The sequence below is a fragment of the Quercus robur genome, chromosome 2, assembly GCF_932294415.1.
Source record: "Quercus robur chromosome 2, dhQueRobu3.1, whole genome shotgun sequence".
NCBI lineage: Eukaryota > Viridiplantae > Streptophyta > Magnoliopsida > Fagales > Fagaceae > Quercus > Quercus robur.
Genome location: NC_065535.1, coordinates 12,957,630 through 12,977,494, shown reverse-complemented (window position 1 = coordinate 12,977,494; position 19,865 = coordinate 12,957,630). Strand labels below are relative to the sequence as shown.

Below are 19,865 nucleotides of genomic sequence, written 5' to 3'. Positions count from 1 at the left end.
AATGACTACCCAAACCAATGTTTAAATTAACAGATGAAAGAATGTACGTTTTAAATTATAATAACTGTTCTAATTGCAATCTTCAATGATTCTCAAAAACAAAAAACTGAAATTGTTTGCCTTCCTCACACACTCTCTCTTGATTGTAGGGAATTCATCAAAAAAACAAAATGTAGGGAAAGCTCTGTGATAATAAATTTGAGTGTACATGTATACCGAAACTCTGCATTCTGCAAAATCCCTCTCATCTTCCCTGTGATACTTAAACCCCTCATTCGGTTTGCCAAATAAAATACAATATTAACAAGAACACTCTCACTTTACACTAAACTTCCACCGGCAATGATAATTGCTTAGTATAGGACCTTCCTTTTCTATACACAGTATGTATGGTACTGAGCTCTCCTCCATTTGTGAACTTCTAAGTTTCATGGCATCAATCATTGATGATGATGATGATCAGTCTTGCCGTTCTTTCAAGTAGTCCTTCAACATGAAGTGTCGGGTCTTTTCTGCACTATGTATAGACATATCACTACTGCTTAGTGAGCCGCTGTTGCATTCTGTTTTAAGCAAAGTGGAGCCCATGTATTGTTGGTTGCAATAAAATTCTGGAAAAATGTCATCATCATCTTGATTTTCTATTTCTTTGAAATCAATAACATTGGAACTGACACAATTATACGCATCCTTCTCTCCTGTTAATAGCTTTAGTATCTGGACCAGGGACCACACAAGTGTCAGCTAGTTAAATGTCAATCAATATCAAAGAGAACCTCAACAAATTGAAACAAAACTCGAAGGTCAACATGTTTGCTACTAGCTTTAAAAGTCCGTTTGAAAAACAACCTTGTAGGAAATCTTTTAAGGGAAAATAATCTTAATGTCCAAAGTAATGAGACAAAGCTTTGAAGTAACAGCAGAAGTAATGAAATTCAATTAGCCATTTGAAGCCAACAACATGGTGTTGATTGTCATCTCATCTTCATTTTGACAAAATTAGTATGAAATCGTGTTTAGGGTTGTAACATTAAGAAATAGTTACATGTAACTTCATTCTGACCCTTAAAAAAAATATCAATTCTAACAACCATATAATTGTATTTTAGTACCTGACTTATTTTTGGACGACGCCGAGCTGACTGGCGAACACATAGGCTTGCTGCCAAGAACATTCTATGCATCTGATCAACATCGAAGTTCCCATTTAACTTTGGATCCAACAGTGCTTTAAGATTCTCACTCTCTAGTAATGGTTTTGCCTAGATGAATGCAATTTGATTACACAGCTATAGAGAAAAAAAAAAAAAAAAAAACCCTAGTATGGATGAAAGTACGTAAAGAATAAAGTTCTTACCCACTTGACCAAACTCTTTTGTCCTTTCAGGGTCTCAGAACCAATTGGCCTTCTTCCTGATAACAGCTCAAGAAGAACCACACCAAAGGAGTATACATCTATCTTATCACTGACCCTTCCACGCATGAAATATTCTGGAGAAATATATCCAAAAGTCCCTACCACATCACTATGAATCACATGAGTTGAATCTGTGGGTCCCCATACAGCAAGCCCGAAATCAGATAACTGCATTCAAGAAATTAAATTAAACCTGCATCAGCATGAATGTTGAACTTATAGACATCTCAAAAGCAACTAAGAAAACTATTCCTATAACTTTGTTAGTTGGATTGAAGATTTTAATCTCTACATTTATCAAAATTTGTGAAAATGTGAAATTGCTCCTAGTAGCTTTCTATTTTGAAGTACATCTTTTCTTCCTGAACTTGGACAGAGCTGAAAAGTCTATATAATTCTTGTGGCTTAGAGCGGGAATTTTTATAGAAGTTACTTCCATAAAAAAGAAAGGTGGAAAATAATAAATGTGATCGACCCTGAAGTCTATTGAGGATCTATAGCTGATCTCAAAATTTTGGGACCAAGACCTGATTGCGGTTGTTGTTGTACTTTAAAGAACAATACAAATGAAAGCATACCTGTGGCTGAAACTCATTGGAGAGGAGAATGTTTGAAGATTTTATATCTCTGTGAATAACTGGCCGAGAACATTCATTGTGCAGGTAATTTACAGCCTCTGCAACTGCAACTGCCACTTTAAACCTCACTTCCCATGACAATACAGATCTGTTACTTTGACCTGCATTGCAGATTCAAAATGCACATAAGTGACTTTAATGGAACTTCTTAAGTGAAGCAAATTACCTTGCAAGTCATAGAAGATTACCATGTAAGCGTTCCTCTAAACTCCCTAAGGGAAAGAAGTCATAGACAGAGATAAGATAGCTATCTTCGACACATACACCAATAAGAGATGTAATGTGCTTGTGCTTTAATGTGGAGATGATATCCATTTCTGAGTAGAAGTCATTCCCAGCTTCCTTATATGATTTTAGTATCTTTACTGCCACTGTTCTGCCACTGGGAAGATATCCTTTGTATACATTGCTACACCCTCCCTCTCCAATAAGATTTTCTGTCAAAAAACAAAATATTTAGATAGAGAACTATGTTGAAAGAATTTTGCCTCAACCAACAAAGCCTTATATGCCCAAGAGGAAAAAAGATTTAACCTGAGGAGAAATGAGAAGTAGCATTATTTAACTCCTTGTGGCTAAACCACCTATAGCCAGATAAGTTTGTTCTAATGAGAAGCTCCAACTCCTTGAGTAGCTTTCCTGATGCTGTTGAACCATTCTCACTATTTAAATCCCAAGAACAACTACTCTCTCTTTCAATAGGACTTTCAGTTTTATTAGAAACAAAACTAGTCTTTTTTTGTGGAGATACTGAAATTGATCGTTTAGGCAGGCTCATTACCCATTGAACAACAGACATTTTTCTAGCTTTAAAATCTCTAGAAGAATTTACATTTGCAGAAGCTGCAATCCGAAGAAGAGGCCAACCAGGCTTTGATTGTGGAGGTTCTTTTATATGGACAGAAGCTGAACTTGAAGGGACCTCCATTTTGTTTTCACAAACAAGTCCAAAGTTCTCTTCTGTTCTTTTGCTACCATGAACTGTTTCAAATTCAGAGGCCTGAATCAATTGGGGCCTAGTTCCTTCCTCATTCTCTCTCTCCTTATAGGAATATTTGATAGCCTTTCTATCAAAAGACATATCGGTTTTACTTAAATGCAAACCAACCTGGTCCTGCAAACTTAAAGGCATGGATCGATGAGGTAGGTTCATTGCCCATTGAACTACAGACATCTTCCTAGCTTGAGATTTTCTCAGAGCTTTGTGACTCATGGGTACAGTTTTCTTGAGAAGTGGCCAACCAAGTGTTGATTCTGGTAACTTCATTGGGAGAAGAGGTAAGCTCAAATTAGCTTCCTTCTTGTAATGATGATTAAGGCTAGAATTGCTGATTTTGGAGGCCCCGTTACCATCTCTTATTACGAATTCAGATTTCCGAAATGCATGAGATTTAGCTTTTACAATTGCTGGTGCACCTGCACGTCTTAAGGTACCATGGCTTTCACTGAAATAAAAATCAGGCCTCAAATCTGACTCCAAACCTGCAAAACTGAGAGAGTTCAGATTCTTTTTCATACAATCAAAGGAGTTTTTCATATGAATATAGTTCAAACCTCTTGGTTGGTCAACAGAAGGCCTTTCAAACATAGGCTTTCCCCTGTGGACTGCCAGATTGGCGCAATATTTGGCATACGAAACCCAGCTCCTAAATACACAACGCATAGTTAGGACTTAGGAACAAAATTCACAATATACTTCAATGTTTGAGAGTTTATAGGTCAACTTACAGGGAAGCACTTTCTCGTTTTGTTCTCAAAATCACTGTCTTAGCCGCAGAGTGCTTTCTCACCCTCTTTAAAACGTTTTTAGATGAACTTTTTTGTGTTCTTGCACCATCGAAATTAATCTGAAATTCAAGTAGTGTTTGAATTTATATATGTATTTTTCTTTTCAGAAAAAGAAGATGAAGAAGAAGCATGACAAACTGATGAGAAAGCCAAACCTTTTTAGCTGTATCAAAGCCTTTGCAAAATTTCAGATGATCTAGAAAGTAGAGTGTTAGTTGTAGTAATTCAAAAAAAAAAAAAAAAAAACCAACTCAGTTAATAAGCTTTTGGTGTAAGATAGATATGCAAATAATACCTGGTAAAAGATCATAATTCACAACCAAATAGCGTGCTAGTTTTGCAGGTTGTACTAGTGCAGAGCTTAAACATTCAACACCATGGTTGTTCATTAAATTTCCACATAAGAACTGCTTCTTTCTGTCCCATTTTCTTGCTTTATTTTTCTTCTTTATCATCATTTCTACTTTGATCAAACCCTTATTAATTTGTTGACTTCGCAGTATTCTACGGGGGATAAGTAACCCCTTAAAGTTTATGCATGTCACAATTCAAGAACTATATGATACTAGCGCCTACCTCTACTGTTCCATTCATGAATTCGCTTTGAAAATAATACAAGGAAGAAAAGTTGCAATTGGAAGTGACTTGTACAAAATTATAAACAAATCACAAAAAAGTTCTGTATATCATTTAGAAGAAGAAAAAGAAAAAGAAAACAATGTGGAAGATAGATTGTAGGCTACACGGATGTTGCTTTCCTTAGTTTGAATGTTTTTCAACTTTGGTAATTGGTACATTTCCTTAGTTTGAATATTTGACTGAGGAATTCTATCTAACTCGCCAAATTACTTTCTTTTTAAATATTGAGTGGCCATCAAGCAGACGTTTGAGTACAACTAATTTTGGTGAAGTCAACGTTCTTCCAAGATGGCTAAGAAATGGAGTCAAGAAACGTGAAGAGAATGTTATGTGAGAAGATATTCAAGTGGTCCGAGGCAGACATACTTTTTATAAGCCAATAGTTGGTAACCATGCGGCGAAGCGCAGAGGTAATCAAGATATTTATGGAAGGTTAATTATTGTTGCATATATCTAATTGCCTACCGCCTTTGAAATCGTGTTTTAAAATGCGAATTTAGTTTTAACTTTTAATTGTGAAATAGTGAAACAAGTTTTGAAAACATGATATCATAATTTTAATTAAAATCTATGCGGTAGACAGTGTGGGACAATCATTACTCTTAATTAGTTTGTAACCTCATACATATGTATTAATACATTTAAAAATATATAATAAGATGCACAATATAATTCATATATATATATATAATTTAAATACTGTTGATAATCATTTTTATATTTTGTTAACTCTTTCAAAAATTTTGTAAGGATATTATTAGGTATAAAATGTAAAATGTCCATTAAAATTATTGTGAAACACTTTTTTTTTTAATTTTTTTTTATGATTCATTTATTCTAGACTCTTTGATTTTTCTACTTAATAACTCACTTAAATGAATATTTATGATGTGGTCTCACGTTTGATTCTAAAATTAAGAAATAAAACTCTTTAAGAATAAATAATTTAGGACACATAGCGCAAAATTGGAATTCTAATTTGAGTTTTTCTCAACTTCTCTTATTATATATATATATATATATATATATATATATATATAGATGGGTAGGGATGTTCATAAAAACTACACTACCACCGCCATGACAACCATGACTCGAATTGGTAGTGGTAATCGGTGATTTGTTTTGTTTTTATATTTTGGGTCATGTTAATGGGTGCCAGACAATTGTTAATAAACCATTTTAGAAAAGTTTTTAAACAACTTTTATAAGAAATTGAAAGTGCTATCAAAACATTAACAGTTTTTTTCTTTTTTCTTTTCTCATAAAAATGTTCCTAAAATGGATCACTAACATATGCCTTTAGGGCATTCATTAACTTTTCTCTTATTTTTTTAATAATTGTTATCACCACCATCGACCTTGTCCTTTTGAGCTTTTCAAACCTTGTGATATAGTGACAATTTTTATTTTGGAGAAACCCTGTCAATGCAATGTAAGAATGTCTTTGAAACCCAACCAGGCAAACACACAGATGAACATCCCATTCCCTGACCTTATTTTTATTAAAGATTGCCCAAAGCGGCAGCCTAAAAGGCAACCACTTCTTCACCTTGCCACAAATAATTAATAAATGAACATCAACAAACTAATCAATTCAATTCGATTTAAGTACGACATGACTCATGAGTGATTCAAAACATTGAGGTTGTTCAAACTTTGATCTTCCAACCCCACACTTTCTCCCTTCTTAGATTTGCGCCAAATCATTTGGCCAATCAAAATTTGCCTAGCTTATTGGTGCAAATAGGTCGGAAGAAGTTTCATTTCAAGTCATGTGAGACTGACACACTGAGAAGGAATATGTATATATTTGATATATGAGATACCTTCTCTACTATCATGTTTCGCAGTCAATGTCGCCAAGTGGTGCAACACAGCATTTTCCAAATGTTTTGCCTTTCTGACAGTAAATTGATAGCGTGGTTCCAAGTTAAACTCCAAAACAATGAAGTTATAAACCAAACGACTTTGCCCATGATTGTAACCCAAGATGTACATGCACGTAGGCACACACATTTTACTGCGAATGATTGAGTATTTAAAAGCATACAAATATAACAATTAGGAGATGCCAATCTTAGCCCCAAAAACAGCATATTATTTGATGAAATAAAGGTTCGAGAATAGAACAGTAGAGGAATCAAAAGGCGAGCCACAAACAGTGAAAACTCACACAAACCCTCAAACCAATAAAAAATAATTTATTAATTACCTTTTAAAAAAATAATAATGAAAATGGTCGAAGGGGAGAAGGGAAAAAAGAAGGGAGGCGGAAGAAAAACCTATATATGAGTTCCTGTCAAGGTGCAGGCATTTTATACAATTGTGCTCATTGCTCACCTCTCCCCATCATTTCCTTCCTCTCAGCCCCAAACTTGCTTGTTTATATATCCAAACTTTTCAGTAGTATAACTTAACACATAATAAGTCAAACCTTGACAGAATCATATTTTTCTCCCATTGCACCGCCTTTCTGTTTCTGAAACTGGATGTAACGCAGCGTGCTAGCAAAGAAAGCATCTGAAGCAGCATTGGGGGCTGTAGATTCACTTTGCATCTCAGTTGTGATTAATTCTATTAGACCCTGGATTGCTGCACTTGTAATTTGGGGGTTTCCCTTCTCAAAAAAATAAAGGTACCTGATGCATATAACGACCCATGAATCAAAAAATAAACATAAAAGCTATTAACCATGCGTGTATATCAGCAAAGTTCAAATTGGTAAGACTCTAAACCACTGACTTGTTCAGTATTTCAACAAAGAGTGTGACTGGCCCACTGTTACCCCGTGTAACATTGGCCATCTGTTGAGCAGCATTTGCAATCCTCAAGGCACGCTTTAAGCAAAGCAGGACCCTGTAAATAGAAATAGCACCAGTAGTTATGTCCTCGTCCATATATGTGGCAACTCAGGTAAACTATGGATTACCCCTAGAAGTGAAAGCTTAATACCCTAGGAAGCAAACTGCTTAATAGCAATGATAATAAAAGATCAAGAACTACCATGTTGCTTCCATTATCAAGAATACTCAACAAGCAGAAAAAAATAATGCCAAAATAAAATGCCAACAAATTGACACATTAAGACAAATGAAACCAGGCAACCGGTATAGTCAGATATATGGATGTAAAATATCTCGCAGTGTACCTTTCTCCATCCTTAATTCCATCCTGATCATCAACCCAAAAAAGATGTGAACATGCATAAACCGCTCTGCACTGATCAGGTTTCTTTAGAAGCTTTGCTGAATACTGACACAAAACAAAGAAAAAACATCATTATGAGTTTTAGTAGGAATGGGTAACAAGAGCACATTAATTAGACAGCAATTCAAGCATCATTACCCCTGTGGCCTTGTGTGTTAGAGTATCTCTATTCTCAACACCAAATACATTCAACCTCTGAAGGGTTCCAATTATCAGATGTATTGCAGTCACCTGGGCTTTGGAGTCCTAAAAGAAAGGTAAATACTCATGTAAATAAAACAAATATGGCCAGGCTAAATGTGAGACACTGCTTATTGATTAAAACATTTGACGACAAATGGCCACTTCTTGTCAGTAATCCAAAGCAAACTCAATCACAAGAAATTATTTCATGGACAATTACCGCAATTTCTTCTTCATATAATACAAATGCCTGAGTGAAAAATTCATAAGCAACAGGCTCAAGACCACAGTCATTAGCAGCCTGATCAGCAAGGAACAAAAAAACAAAGAGTTCAGAAACATACAGTTAGTCCCCCAGCTACAGATATCTGACATGACATTAAGGCTTTCTTTATCAATGGAAAATATAATCAAGATAAAATGCATAATGATTCTATTTAATGAAGTGTGAGTAAATTTATGGTAATGGCATTCTAAAATTTCATGCACAATAAGTAATAGAAATGTTCACACATGTCATGCCATTGTAAAATGTTTCACACAAATCTATTTTAACAAGTAATAGAAATTTATTACCACTTTGCCACAAAAAGTAAAAAAAGCCTTCTCCCTCAATCTTGAAAACTATTTTTTTGATAATTTGGTAGTTACAATGAAGCAGGGGGGAATCTTGAAAACTATATATTATTTTTAAAAAGTATCATTATTCATGCTCCAGAAAAGAATTCTAGGAGCTACCAAAAAATTATTTTCTGATCTTGTTTTCTGCAGTACCAGACAAAGTCAAGGCATACCTCAGCACATTGCAGGTACAACCTTAATGCCAGTTCAGGAGATGGAACAGCGGAAAGAGATTCAATCATCTGAAACAAAACAATTATAATGTCATATTATGAGTACAAGCATGCAACATAGAAAATGAATTTATAAGGAGAGGAGAAAAAGGGAAATAAAAAATAGAACACACTAAGAAAAATCCATAGTTACTTTAGTGAAAGAAGATATATAGGAAACCAGATAAGGAAATTTTAAAACAGAGTTTTTGTAATTAAATTGAACCATCCAACAGACATAACAAAATGGACAACCCTGTCAAGAAAGCCTATAAGGAAGTATTTTTGTCTACAAGGACATGTCTAAAAAGTTTCAGTCTTGTAAGAATCAATATGAAACATTTGACATTGTCTTCCACATCAGTTCAAAAGTTACCTCATTTAATATCTGAAAAATTTTCTTCGGAGTTGCAGGCACTTCCTCTCCCGCTACGTCCCCATCCTGACCTTGTAATTGCCTTATCAACTGCAAGCCACAACCAACTTTCTGAACAGTCTTTCAAAATTAAGGTTCATTTATAATAAACTATCAAATGTGAACTCCTATACACAAATTCAAGAGGTAATTACTCCACCAAAATTGGGTAAATCAAACTCAAAAGAGAAAAAGATATGTATGCTGATTTTTTGTATATAAATAGCATCCAAATAAAAACTACCAACTACAAATACTGTGCAGTGGTCAGAAAGAATTGACTTTTTCAAGTGCACTTCTTTATCATCAGCTCAAGTTCTTGCCAGCAAAATTACATTTCTTTCATATGTATTCTTTCACTTGACACAATCACACGTAGTAGAAAATAGTGATATTTCTGCACAATTTGGGCCTTCTAAGATTTTTGGTTCTTTTATTTTTCTTCCTTTCTTTTCCCAAGGCAGATGAAGTTTTCGTAGCAATGGTAGTTACAAAGATAGCATAAATAACAATTTCTTGATACTTGTAAACCTTACATGTAGGGATTCAACTCACCTTTGAACCAAGTCCTTAGAGAATCTAATGACTGGATCCATGTCATAAACTAGAAATATAGAGTTCCTTTCTTCATAAAAAGAAGTTAGGAACTTGAAGTGCACTAAGGTTTAAGTATGTCTATTTTCCAGAACACCATGATTCATTTAATGTTTTCAAAGTTCTATTGCATATAATATGTCATCTTTTATAGATGCTTCAAGGATTCTGGGCCATTAGGGGTGTACAACAAGCTGGACAAACTGAGACTGCACCGAAGAAAAACCCTGTCCATAATCCCAAATCCCAAATGTAATTTCCAAAATTTGTAAACTAAACCCTAGAATCTCCTTTTTTTTTTCAAATAGTTTATTTTCTTTGTTTTTGACCAATCTTTTTTTAAAAGATATGTAAAATATGTGATACAAATGGCTCAGGGGTGTTATCAATGTAAAAGAATTTTTGAGAGAAAAGTATTTCCCGTATTCATCATTTAGCTTTTAAAAAAAAAAAAAAATTCATAGCATTGAACTAACTGGCCAACCGACCCAATCACACCAATCTGAGCCGATTTGGTCACTGACCCCCTTTAAGATGCAGTGTGGTGAGCAAACCAGGAAGCTGACCATGGTGGTGCAGTGAAAAAAATTGCCTGTAACTGCAATGCACCCTTTTACACCCCTAACTAGCACGCTATGTAATTTACTTGGCCTTAATGCTTTGAAGCTGTTAAATTGAAATTTTCAATTTGCATATATTATCTAATTCTAGTTTCTATGAGCACATGTAATTTTTTTTTAATAAAAAAAAGCTTCTGATATTAGTCTTGAGTTTAAGGATTATGCCTTAGATCTTGAGTTTAAGCCTTAAAATTATGAGTTCTAAATTCCCAACTATATGGCTTACTTATTGATTAAGAACAGTAACTTATAAGAGGCTCTCAGAAATACTCCTATATGCACCTTAAATGGGTTGACTGAGAGCACAGACTCATAAAATGTGCATAGGGTACACAAACTCTTCTAAGCTGATTGGTTCAAAGGAGTAGCAATCATTAAAGTCCTCAGCAAAAATTCTAGAAGTCAGATTCACAATCTTGTTGACTATCCATAATATTATAAAGGTGCTAACAAGAATCTGACAACAAATTTCCACTCCAGAAATTCTTTCTTCGTTCACAGTCAAGTCCAGACCGAAAAGAAAAAAGTACTCGATGCAATTTTTTCACTCATGTATATCTTGCAATAGAAATTGCATGCATGGAAAAAAAGAAACAACAGTCTGCCATAATCAGGAAGAAACATACCCTGAGTGCAGAAAATATAAGAGGAGGAACAGTAAAAGGCAGGCGTCTTGGTCCTCCATTCATTATACTCTTCTTCACGGTACATATGATCTGAAGATCGGAGAATAAGAACATCAGAAAACAATTCTTAAGTCATAAACATGAGGTGAAAAATATACCAGAACCTAAGATTTATGGAAATGGAAACAAGTACTGTAGTTTCAAAAAGACATGGGATGTTCAGCACAAAGCCCAATATTTTTCACATATGTCTGAACAAATGTCAGACAGACGTTTACACAAGCCCTGCCATCAAAAAAGTTGAAACACCCCAAAATCTGTAAGAGTTTTCCTACAAACTGTAGACCAAATTAACATAATAAAGAGTTGGACCAAGGCACTATTGCTTCATGGGATATCTCCTAGACAAGATAAATATTCGCATTAGTATATAATAATAATAAAAGGCTGAAAATAAGTTGAGGGTTCTGATTCTTGAGGCTTAAAATTACAATTATTTTATATGTAGCATTACAATATCTTAAATAATATTAATTTATTGTTGGCACCCAGTATTTTTATTTGCATTTCACAAGGTGTGTGCAAACTTTGATTGACAGTCCAAAGCCTAGGATTTTTGTACTCTCCATTGTACATAACAAGCTGACTTTAGATTCTTTATCTCTTTTATTTCTATCAGCTCGTAGCATACCCATTTAATGACCACCAACAATAATATCTTTAAAAAAAAGAGCATCCAAGGTATTTTATAAGATGTTAATGGATTTAAGGAGATTCAAGTAACATTAGCATCAAAAGAAACAATGCTGATGCAGAAAATTTTCAAGACATCAATTACTTACCTTTAACAATTCCTCTGGGTCATCATTATAAAGCATGTGAATGAGCCGAGCAACAGAATTTTGTTCTTCGTTAAAATCCTCCTCATCAAGCTATTGGTAGGATATAGCAGGAACAAATCAAGGAGAGAGACGTAAAGAAGAAAAATCATTATATGTTTCTAACAGTAAAATAAAGATTAAATATCCCAAATAAAGAAAGAAATAAAAAATAATGTGGATCAAAAGGTGTTGATAGCAGGCTACCAAGTGAATTTTAATATTCAAATCTCTATCTTATAAGATGAAATTCTGTTTGCAAAAAAACTCTTTATATGCACCTCATCCGCAGCAGTTCCATCCAAGTCCTTGATGAGCCCTTTAATTAATTCGAACAGCACCTCAACCTACAAACAGCATATTAAGTTATTAACCACACTCCTCCAATAAAAAAAAGTTAAGATTGTAGAAAAAACAGAGAAGAAGCCCACCTGATGAGCAGTAGAGATGCAAGTGTAATTCTTCATGATGCTTTCAATAATAACCATTGCCATGACTTTATTTGTTTCATTATCAAGGTGATCCATCACACGGGGGTAATTAGAAAGTGTCAGGGCCATGACAGCATCATTGTATTTCTCCAGTGGAGCACTCAGAAGCGCAACGACTTGTTTTTTTGCTCTTTGGTCTTCAAGTTTTGGTTTGCCAGAGAGTTTCTTAACACATGCTCCCTGTAATAAAAATTCAAATAAAGAACAACCAAGTCAGCATAACCTTGTCAGAAAAATCCATTTCTAAACAGAACCTCAAAAAATTTCCATCCATGTTATATATCTACTCTGACCAGAACACCTTTCATATAAAATTTCATGCAATAGTTAGGTGGAACCAATAGGTGCTCTAATCATTGTTATAAATGAGCTTCAAGAGACAACATACCAGTACTTGATCCACATAATCAAGTCGATCAGGATGAACACGGAGAGTAAATGTAAGAAGAGAGACATATAAAGTTATGGCTCCAACAATAGGCATGTTGACCTGTGCTTCTATCACCTGCCATTGCATGTAGTTGATCAACATATATAAAGCACAATTCCACATTTAAATTAAACATATGCATAGAATGGAAAAAATTGAAAAAAGGCTTCTGTTAAATTAAAGAAAGGATAATAAATGCATTTGCATGCCCAAGCCCAACACATGGAGTCAGTTGAGCAAAAAAATGTAAGGCTCTCTTTTCCCTTCAAATATGAATACCCCAACTGTGGTTTTATGAAAAAACCAAAGCCCCTAATTAAATTTCTTTACCCACATTCACCATGTTGACACCCACAGCTCTGACTCAGCATCTCTTTCACAATCACTAGGCACTTGTTGCTGCATTGCCCAATTGCCTCTAATCTGTGGTATTTTCTCTTCTGCCTAGTTGGGATTTCTTGGGTAATGCCAAACTCTGTTGCTTCAATGCTTAAATCCTGGAATGGTAAGTTGGGTTCTCGTAGATATGGGACAGTAAGGGGGCAGCCTGGTATGTTTGATGTGGTGCAGTTGGGGTGAAAGGAATTGCCGCATTTTAAAAAGAGTCCACTGTACCAAACCTCAAGTTTTATTTCTGAAGACTCTTTATGAATGGGGATTGAAGTCCTCCACTCTGTCCACGTTTTCTCTAATGGATTTCCTAGATACTCTACTTTTGTGCCATTAATTAGACGGCTGGTTCTGTGTATGTTCTTTTCTAGTCTTGTTTTGCTTTACTGTTTTTCTTTGATTTGTTATACTCCCTGTATACACTTTTTTTATTTTTAAACATTGAAGGATATTTAAACAATTGCAATTACCTATCAAAAAACTCCTTTTTAATATATATTTCAGGATTTATGTACCCTATTCTCCCATTGCAGATATATAATATGGGGTGCATGCTCTTTTCAGGTTATATGTCACCATTGCTAATATATCAAATGGAGTGCATGCTCCAATTGGAAGTTATAATATTAGATACCTCCTTAAATTGTTTTAGGTCATTCCTTTCTGATTTTGAACTAAATGCTGCTTTTTTTTTTTTTTCCCAGCATGAAAGAACATCTCCCATTTCCGTTGAAGAAACAGTGCACAGAGCATGAAATATGAAGGCAGTCCAATGATATCTAATTAAGTTTTTGCTACGCCATGTTAATTCAGTACACTGGATATCTGGGATATCAGTTCTAGTTTTGTATGAAAATTTCAAGAAAGCAGTAGCTAAAGGTCAACTGTTTTTATAAGATAAGAAATTGCAGTCAACATAAATTTACCTGAGTTTGTGTAGCACTTCCAAATTTGAATAACAGTCAACATAAATTTACAAACTTAGGGAAATCTTACCCTCCCAATAGCATTGCTCAATTTTGCAAAAGCTTCCACTTGCAGAAATTCAGGTAACACCTGGCACAAGAAAACCATGATCAAAAAAATGAGAAAGCATATATCACAAAGACAGCATATAGATAACTAACATCTGTACTTGAAGCAGCATAATTTGATAATCTCTCCATTAATTGCGATAACACTGTCTTGACATCAACTGTTGGCTGCAAAAAGAAACATATTCAGATAGTGGTTAAGGGAAAAGAAGAAAGGCAAAAGGCTATCTTAATGAGTTTATTGCTTTAATCAGAATTAAGAAGAAATGCAAAACACTAAAAATTTTGATATCAAAGATCCTTCACATATGTATTATGCAAAAGGGTAGACATGCATGTGTTTTCCCAACCTAGTGTTGTATGTTTATCATATAAGGAGACAATTTTCACATGTTCACTTCAGAGGCATTTAATAATAATTCTTGCACCATGGTTAGTTCCTAGACAATGTTCATGTTCCAAAGTATGCATTTGTAAACCACTTAAAGGATGCATTTGTAGACTGCTTTTACAAGGGTTTAAAATATTAAAAGCTAAAGTTACTTGTAGGATGTTAGGTAACCTCAGCCAATTAGGTCGTGCTCAAATGGCACCCCCCCCCCCCCCCCCCCTCTTCAAAAAAAAAAAAGATGCTATGTCAACTAGGGCGCTTCAGCTTTTTACTGATTGTGTTAAGATGCTTAGGCATTTTAGGCTGTTTTTGAGAAGCCACCTAGGACTTGCTTCCTAAAAAGCTGAAGCTTCCCATAAAAGCTACAGCTTTTAAAATGCTCCTGCCCTCCCACACTAGACTTGAATAGTCCTCCTAAGGACATGATATCATGGGCAGCATGGCAACTACCTAGTGCAAGGGGTGTGCAATGTGTCTCCAGATTGGAATTGTTGAACTATGTCTTCTGTGTCCCCCACACAAAACAAAAACAAAATAGCAGAACAAAGCCAAATGTAAGAACTTATGCAACCCTGAAAAAGAAAATAATATCCAATATGTCATGACACTCACCTGAAGCTGGGGGCAAGCACCCAATAATGTCTCAAGGGTCTGTAAATGGTACTCATCAGGAAAGACCTGAATTATGCAATCCATCAGATAATATTGAGCAAGGTCATCACTGCAGTTGACAATCTGCACAACCCAATTTTGTTACTATTAGAAAGTTGATCAGAGAGGGCTTCTCGGGTGGAAATTTAGAAGAAAATTTAATAAATAAATAAATTAATAAAACCTGAGAAAAGAATAGATTAATAGACCTGCTCTAAGACTCTGGGAAGAACAGCATCTTTGTACATTCCAAGGTCCACGCCCTCTATTTGACCGAGCACATGGAGATTTTTCCCAACCTAGTAAATCAAATAAGAAAAACAGAAATTTTATTACTCTACCAAATCTATTACACAATTTCATCTGGTGGTAGTTTCAGATATTACCAGATCACGGAGCTCGCTCCTTTCCTTTTCCAGCTTCTCTCTCACCCGACCAGGTCCCTGCAGACCAGAAAGCCCAATTGAAGTCCTCAACTCAGGATCGCCAAAGAGTATGAATGATTCACAAGCACCAAAACATCTGCATGGCCAAAATCATGCCATCATGGCTCATTTTTACCTCTGTGGCATGCAAGTTCAGTGGTTCTATGCATGTTCAAGCATGAAAGCAGATAAGGATTTGTAGAAGTCCAACGAACCTGATGCTGCTGTCGTACCCAAAGCTTATTCATCTCAGTGAAATTCTGGAGCACAAATTCTACAGAATCCATGACAGAGTCAGCATCTCTGCAGAAAGATAATGGCACAATTCCATGAATATTGAACAGATTAAAACACGGAGCAATCAACTGCTGGAACAGATGACTTCATTTTGAAAATGGAAATATATGTAATCAAGCAACCACCTTACCCTTCATATTCTGAACCAATATCAGGTAATTTATCTCTACTGATTTGAGCAAGATAACTTCTTAAAAAGAGCCCACGGATTGGATGTTGAACACCACGACACATTTCCACGAGATCTTTAAGGACATCCTTAGCAGGAGCCTCCTTAGATTTGATGTACACAGATCCTACTGTACATAGGAGATACCTGGTAAATCAACAAAATGGACTTCACATGCACTGACAAAAATGTGATATCTGAAATAACCAAACATGAATAAGCCCATCTAAAAGAAATTCATATTTAATTGGAATGGGAAGGTAACAATGAAAAGCATCTCACCTTTTTTTTTTCCAAAACGTAATTGAAATTTTCAAATCATATTTGACCTATTAAACCCTTAGCTGATTCCAACACATCATAATAATTTCTGATTGAAGTATATAATACTTCCCTCCTCATGAAGAAGAGGATAAATTTTCCACCTTAAATTAAAAAAATATGACCTTCTATTTTCTTTTGCTTATATCAACTTGTAGCCCCGAAATGTGGACAAAATTAAAGTTAAAATTATATTAGAGCATACCCATGTTGAAATCAGTAAATATTTGAAGTTAATACACAATCATGCAAATAAATAAATCAATGAAGATTTTTGTAGCCAAATATTATCTAAGAAAGACAAGAGACAAGGTTATGGAAAATAAAGTTGAAATTAAGCAAAAACGAGAACTGCCTTCTGGACCTGTCAAAAAAAAATTACCTATAAAAATGACTATTTGCAAAATTTATCGTCTTCTCATAAGGTACAACCACCTACCCATGAATGAGTAGCCTTTCTAATTCAACTATCAGTTCTGGTATTAAGATAATGCCACCTAACACGATCAAGGATTCTTTCACAGTTATTTTTCTATTCATTCTATTTCTCTTATGCTTGCAAAGAAATACTTTATTTTTGCTCTAGTTTCAACTTGTATATGTGAGAAATATCATTTTTCCTTTACTATTTGTATACAATTGGATAAGAATCAGGCAAAAAAAGAAAAACCACTCCTCTCTCAAAGAGACAAAACAGTTTTTAATAACTTGTTGATCCCTATCAATTGTAGATTCAAAAAATGCCACATTTGCAAAAGGTGATCAAAATATTCCATATGCAATTGAAATGACAACAATTGAAGCATGATCAAAAGAAGCTTACATTCTAGGCAAAATGTTGCCAGCGTGCTGAACAAGTTCATAGAGATCCACAATCGAAACCCCGTGCCTGCTTTCGTCTTTGAAGAACATCTCCAGCTTCCTCAATTCATCGAACGCTCGCATATCTTATAATCCAAAATTCAAAATATACTTCACAAATTAAACCCATACTAATCATATTGATTGGCAATTTTAGAAAGAGAGAGAAAAAAAGAAAGAAATTTACAGAGTTCGTAGTATTTGTGAGGTGAGAGTTTCGAAGTTCGAAGCTCCGATAGCATCTGAGCCGAGTACTTTAGGGCTTCTCGGAGATTATTGGCGTCCTGAGACGATCAAAAAAAAAAAAAAAATGAAATCAAATTAAAATTAAAAGAAATTGTGGAAATTAGGGTTTATGAAATAGATTAGGTTAAAAAATGGGGAAAAGTAAAGAGAAATGAGAATGAGATTACGAGAGCGCGGTGCATGTAGAAGGCGTTGTGTTGAATGGCGGCGATCCCTTCGGCCAGCCATTTATCTTCGTCCTCAATTCCGTTTATCATCATCTCTCTCTCTCTCTCTCTCTGTGTTCCCTAAACTGGTTTGGAAAGTAAAGGAGTGATGAGGCAATGAATGTAATGAAGGTAGAAGAACGTAAACGAACAAATCCTATCGAAAAAAATAAAAACAGGAACGTTAACGACTAACGAGAGTTGAACGTTTGGTAGGGAAGTATTAAAGTGGACTCACAACAGCTGTGATTGATTTGTAGTTGCAAATATAATAGTAGTTTTTTGGAAATGAATTAAACGACCACGTTCAGCTGTGATCGGAAGCATACATTTGAAACTAGGGATGGTAATTTTGCCTCACTCCGATTGACCCGTCTCTTTCCGTTTCATTTTACGCGGGTTTTTCCTACCCCATAAAGGTGGCGGGACGGGAATGGGTTTAAACTTTTTAGACCCACCCTACCCTACCCTGCCCTACATTAATAAGGATTAAATTATAAAATTTTTACACCTTAAAACCCTACTATTTAAACAAACATATTATGAATTTATTTTATTCTACCTAATGTAGTTCTCTGTTTTTTTTTTAATAAGGTTGGAAATAAGGGAACAATTTTAACGTTTTCTTTTGTCTTTATTAGAAACAAATTTATATACTATTGAATTATTGATTTTGTAGTAAAAGATTTTTCTTTTTATTGTGATATTGTCTTGTAAAACACTTGGATAATATTATTCAATTTTTGCTAAAAATTAGTTTGATTTGATGAGATAAATTTATTTGTAATTTCAAGTATATTTTTATTAATGAAACATGTTTTATTAAAAAAAATTGTAATAATTGTGGGCAAATCAACAAGAAGTAGAGTTTTACCGGATGGAGTGGGGCTTCGCAGGGCCCCAAGGGGCAGGGATGAGGTAAGAAAATTTTTCTCATCATGTAGGGCGGGACGGAGATGAGACAAGACAAAATTATGCGAGGGGAGGGTGAATATCCCATCCTTCAGCCCCGCCCCGCCCCTTTGCCATCCTTAAGCAAAATAGGGTGTATTTTTCTCAGGACTAAAGTGGGCGAGTGGGATGGATTATAAGGGTTTAAAAAATTAATAAATAAATAAAATAATGAGGTGGTTTAAAATTTCAATATTAAATAAGGCATAAATGAGAGAGAAAGGAAATGGATAATCATTACAATACCAAGAGAATAATGAGGTGGTTTCGGGGTTTTTTTTGTTTTGTTTTGGTAAATAAAGGATATATGATAGATTAGTTATTGATAAGTTTGTTACATGTGTGCTTAGTCATATCAAGAGCCAGCTAATGCTCCACCACACTTGGTGGTTTAGCAACAGATACATAATTAGATAACAAAGTAATTCATATATATTCTCTTGGTTTAGTAATTCATATAAATAAGGCATAAATGAGAGAGAAAGGAAATGGATAATCATTACAATACCAAGAGAATAATGAGGTGGTTTCGGGGTTTTTTTTGTTTTGTTTTGGTAAATAAAGGATATATGATAGATTAGTTATTGATAAGTTTGTTACATGTGTGCTTAGTCATATCAAGAGCCAGCTAATGCTCCACCACACCTGGTGGTTTAGCAACAGATACATAATTAGATAACAAAGTAATTCATATATATTAGCAAGTGTATCAGCACACTAGTTAGCTTTTGGAAGATATGCCTAATTTTCTTATTGGGTATAGCATGGATCATGTTTTTGCAATTAGTCAAAAGAGGTCCCATAAGAGCATTTGTAGAGAAACTAAGCATCAACTTGACCATAGCACTAGAGTCAAGTTCTACAAATAAGATATGAAATTTCAAGGTCTTTAGCCAATAATAGCCCATCACGTAGAGCCTAGATTTCAACCGTGATATTGTTGGTGCTACCCATGTATCTTGCGAAGCCTTTGATCTATTGCCCATTATGGTTTCTAATAAGCGGGCCCCCCCCGGCGGCAACTCAGGGTTGCCTTGGGAAGCACCATTTGTGTTCAATTTAAACTTATGCACTTTGTTTTAAGCAATTTTCATAGATATTCTGATCAATAACTCCAGACCTGAAGATGTAATTATTTATACGCTGTCATATGCCAAAGGG

The 19,865-nt window shown here is 34.9% G+C and overlaps 2 protein-coding genes across 5 annotated transcripts; both read right to left on the bottom strand.

Annotated features, from left to right (window-relative positions):
• Positions 1 to 173: 173 nt before the first annotated feature.
• Positions 174 to 4,607, bottom strand: LOC126712435 (protein kinase STUNTED-like). Its single transcript, XM_050411763.1, has 10 exons — positions 4,139 to 4,607; positions 3,999 to 4,039; positions 3,784 to 3,902; positions 3,610 to 3,701; positions 2,590 to 3,537; positions 2,244 to 2,492; positions 1,996 to 2,156; positions 1,358 to 1,585; positions 1,113 to 1,262; positions 174 to 717 (listed from the first exon to the last, which is right to left on the bottom strand). Exons 1-10 carry the CDS (start codon positions 4,299 to 4,301, stop codon positions 460 to 462), a joined length of 2,409 nt encoding a protein of 802 aa, XP_050267720.1. The 5' UTR covers positions 4,302 to 4,607; the 3' UTR covers positions 174 to 459.
• Positions 4,608 to 6,666: 2,059 nt separating this feature from the next.
• Positions 6,667 to 17,984, bottom strand: LOC126712434 (vacuolar protein sorting-associated protein 35B-like). Of its 4 annotated transcripts, XM_050411759.1 has the most exons (22): positions 17,715 to 17,984; positions 17,489 to 17,585; positions 17,264 to 17,387; positions 16,081 to 16,266; positions 15,869 to 15,956; positions 15,615 to 15,671; positions 15,438 to 15,527; positions 15,190 to 15,312; positions 14,280 to 14,354; positions 14,149 to 14,208; positions 12,721 to 12,837; positions 12,273 to 12,512; positions 12,123 to 12,188; positions 11,806 to 11,895; positions 10,964 to 11,053; positions 9,085 to 9,174; positions 8,670 to 8,738; positions 8,096 to 8,176; positions 7,831 to 7,938; positions 7,634 to 7,737; positions 7,228 to 7,341; positions 6,667 to 7,124 (listed from the first exon to the last, which is right to left on the bottom strand). In XM_050411759.1, the coding sequence occupies exons 1-22, from the start codon at positions 17,805 to 17,807 to the stop codon at positions 6,914 to 6,916; spliced, it is 2,373 nt and encodes a 790-aa protein (XP_050267716.1). In that variant the 5' UTR covers positions 17,808 to 17,984; the 3' UTR covers positions 6,667 to 6,913. The 4 variants fall into 4 exon arrangements, with proteins under 4 accessions (XP_050267716.1, XP_050267717.1, XP_050267718.1 ...); XM_050411760.1 differs by lacking the exon at positions 17,715 to 17,984 and having other exon boundaries at positions 16,081 to 16,249; positions 17,489 to 17,591; XM_050411761.1 differs by lacking the exons at positions 17,264 to 17,387; positions 17,489 to 17,585; positions 17,715 to 17,984 and having other exon boundaries at positions 15,869 to 15,927; positions 16,081 to 16,219.
• Between the last annotated feature and the right edge of the window lie 1,881 nt (positions 17,985 to 19,865).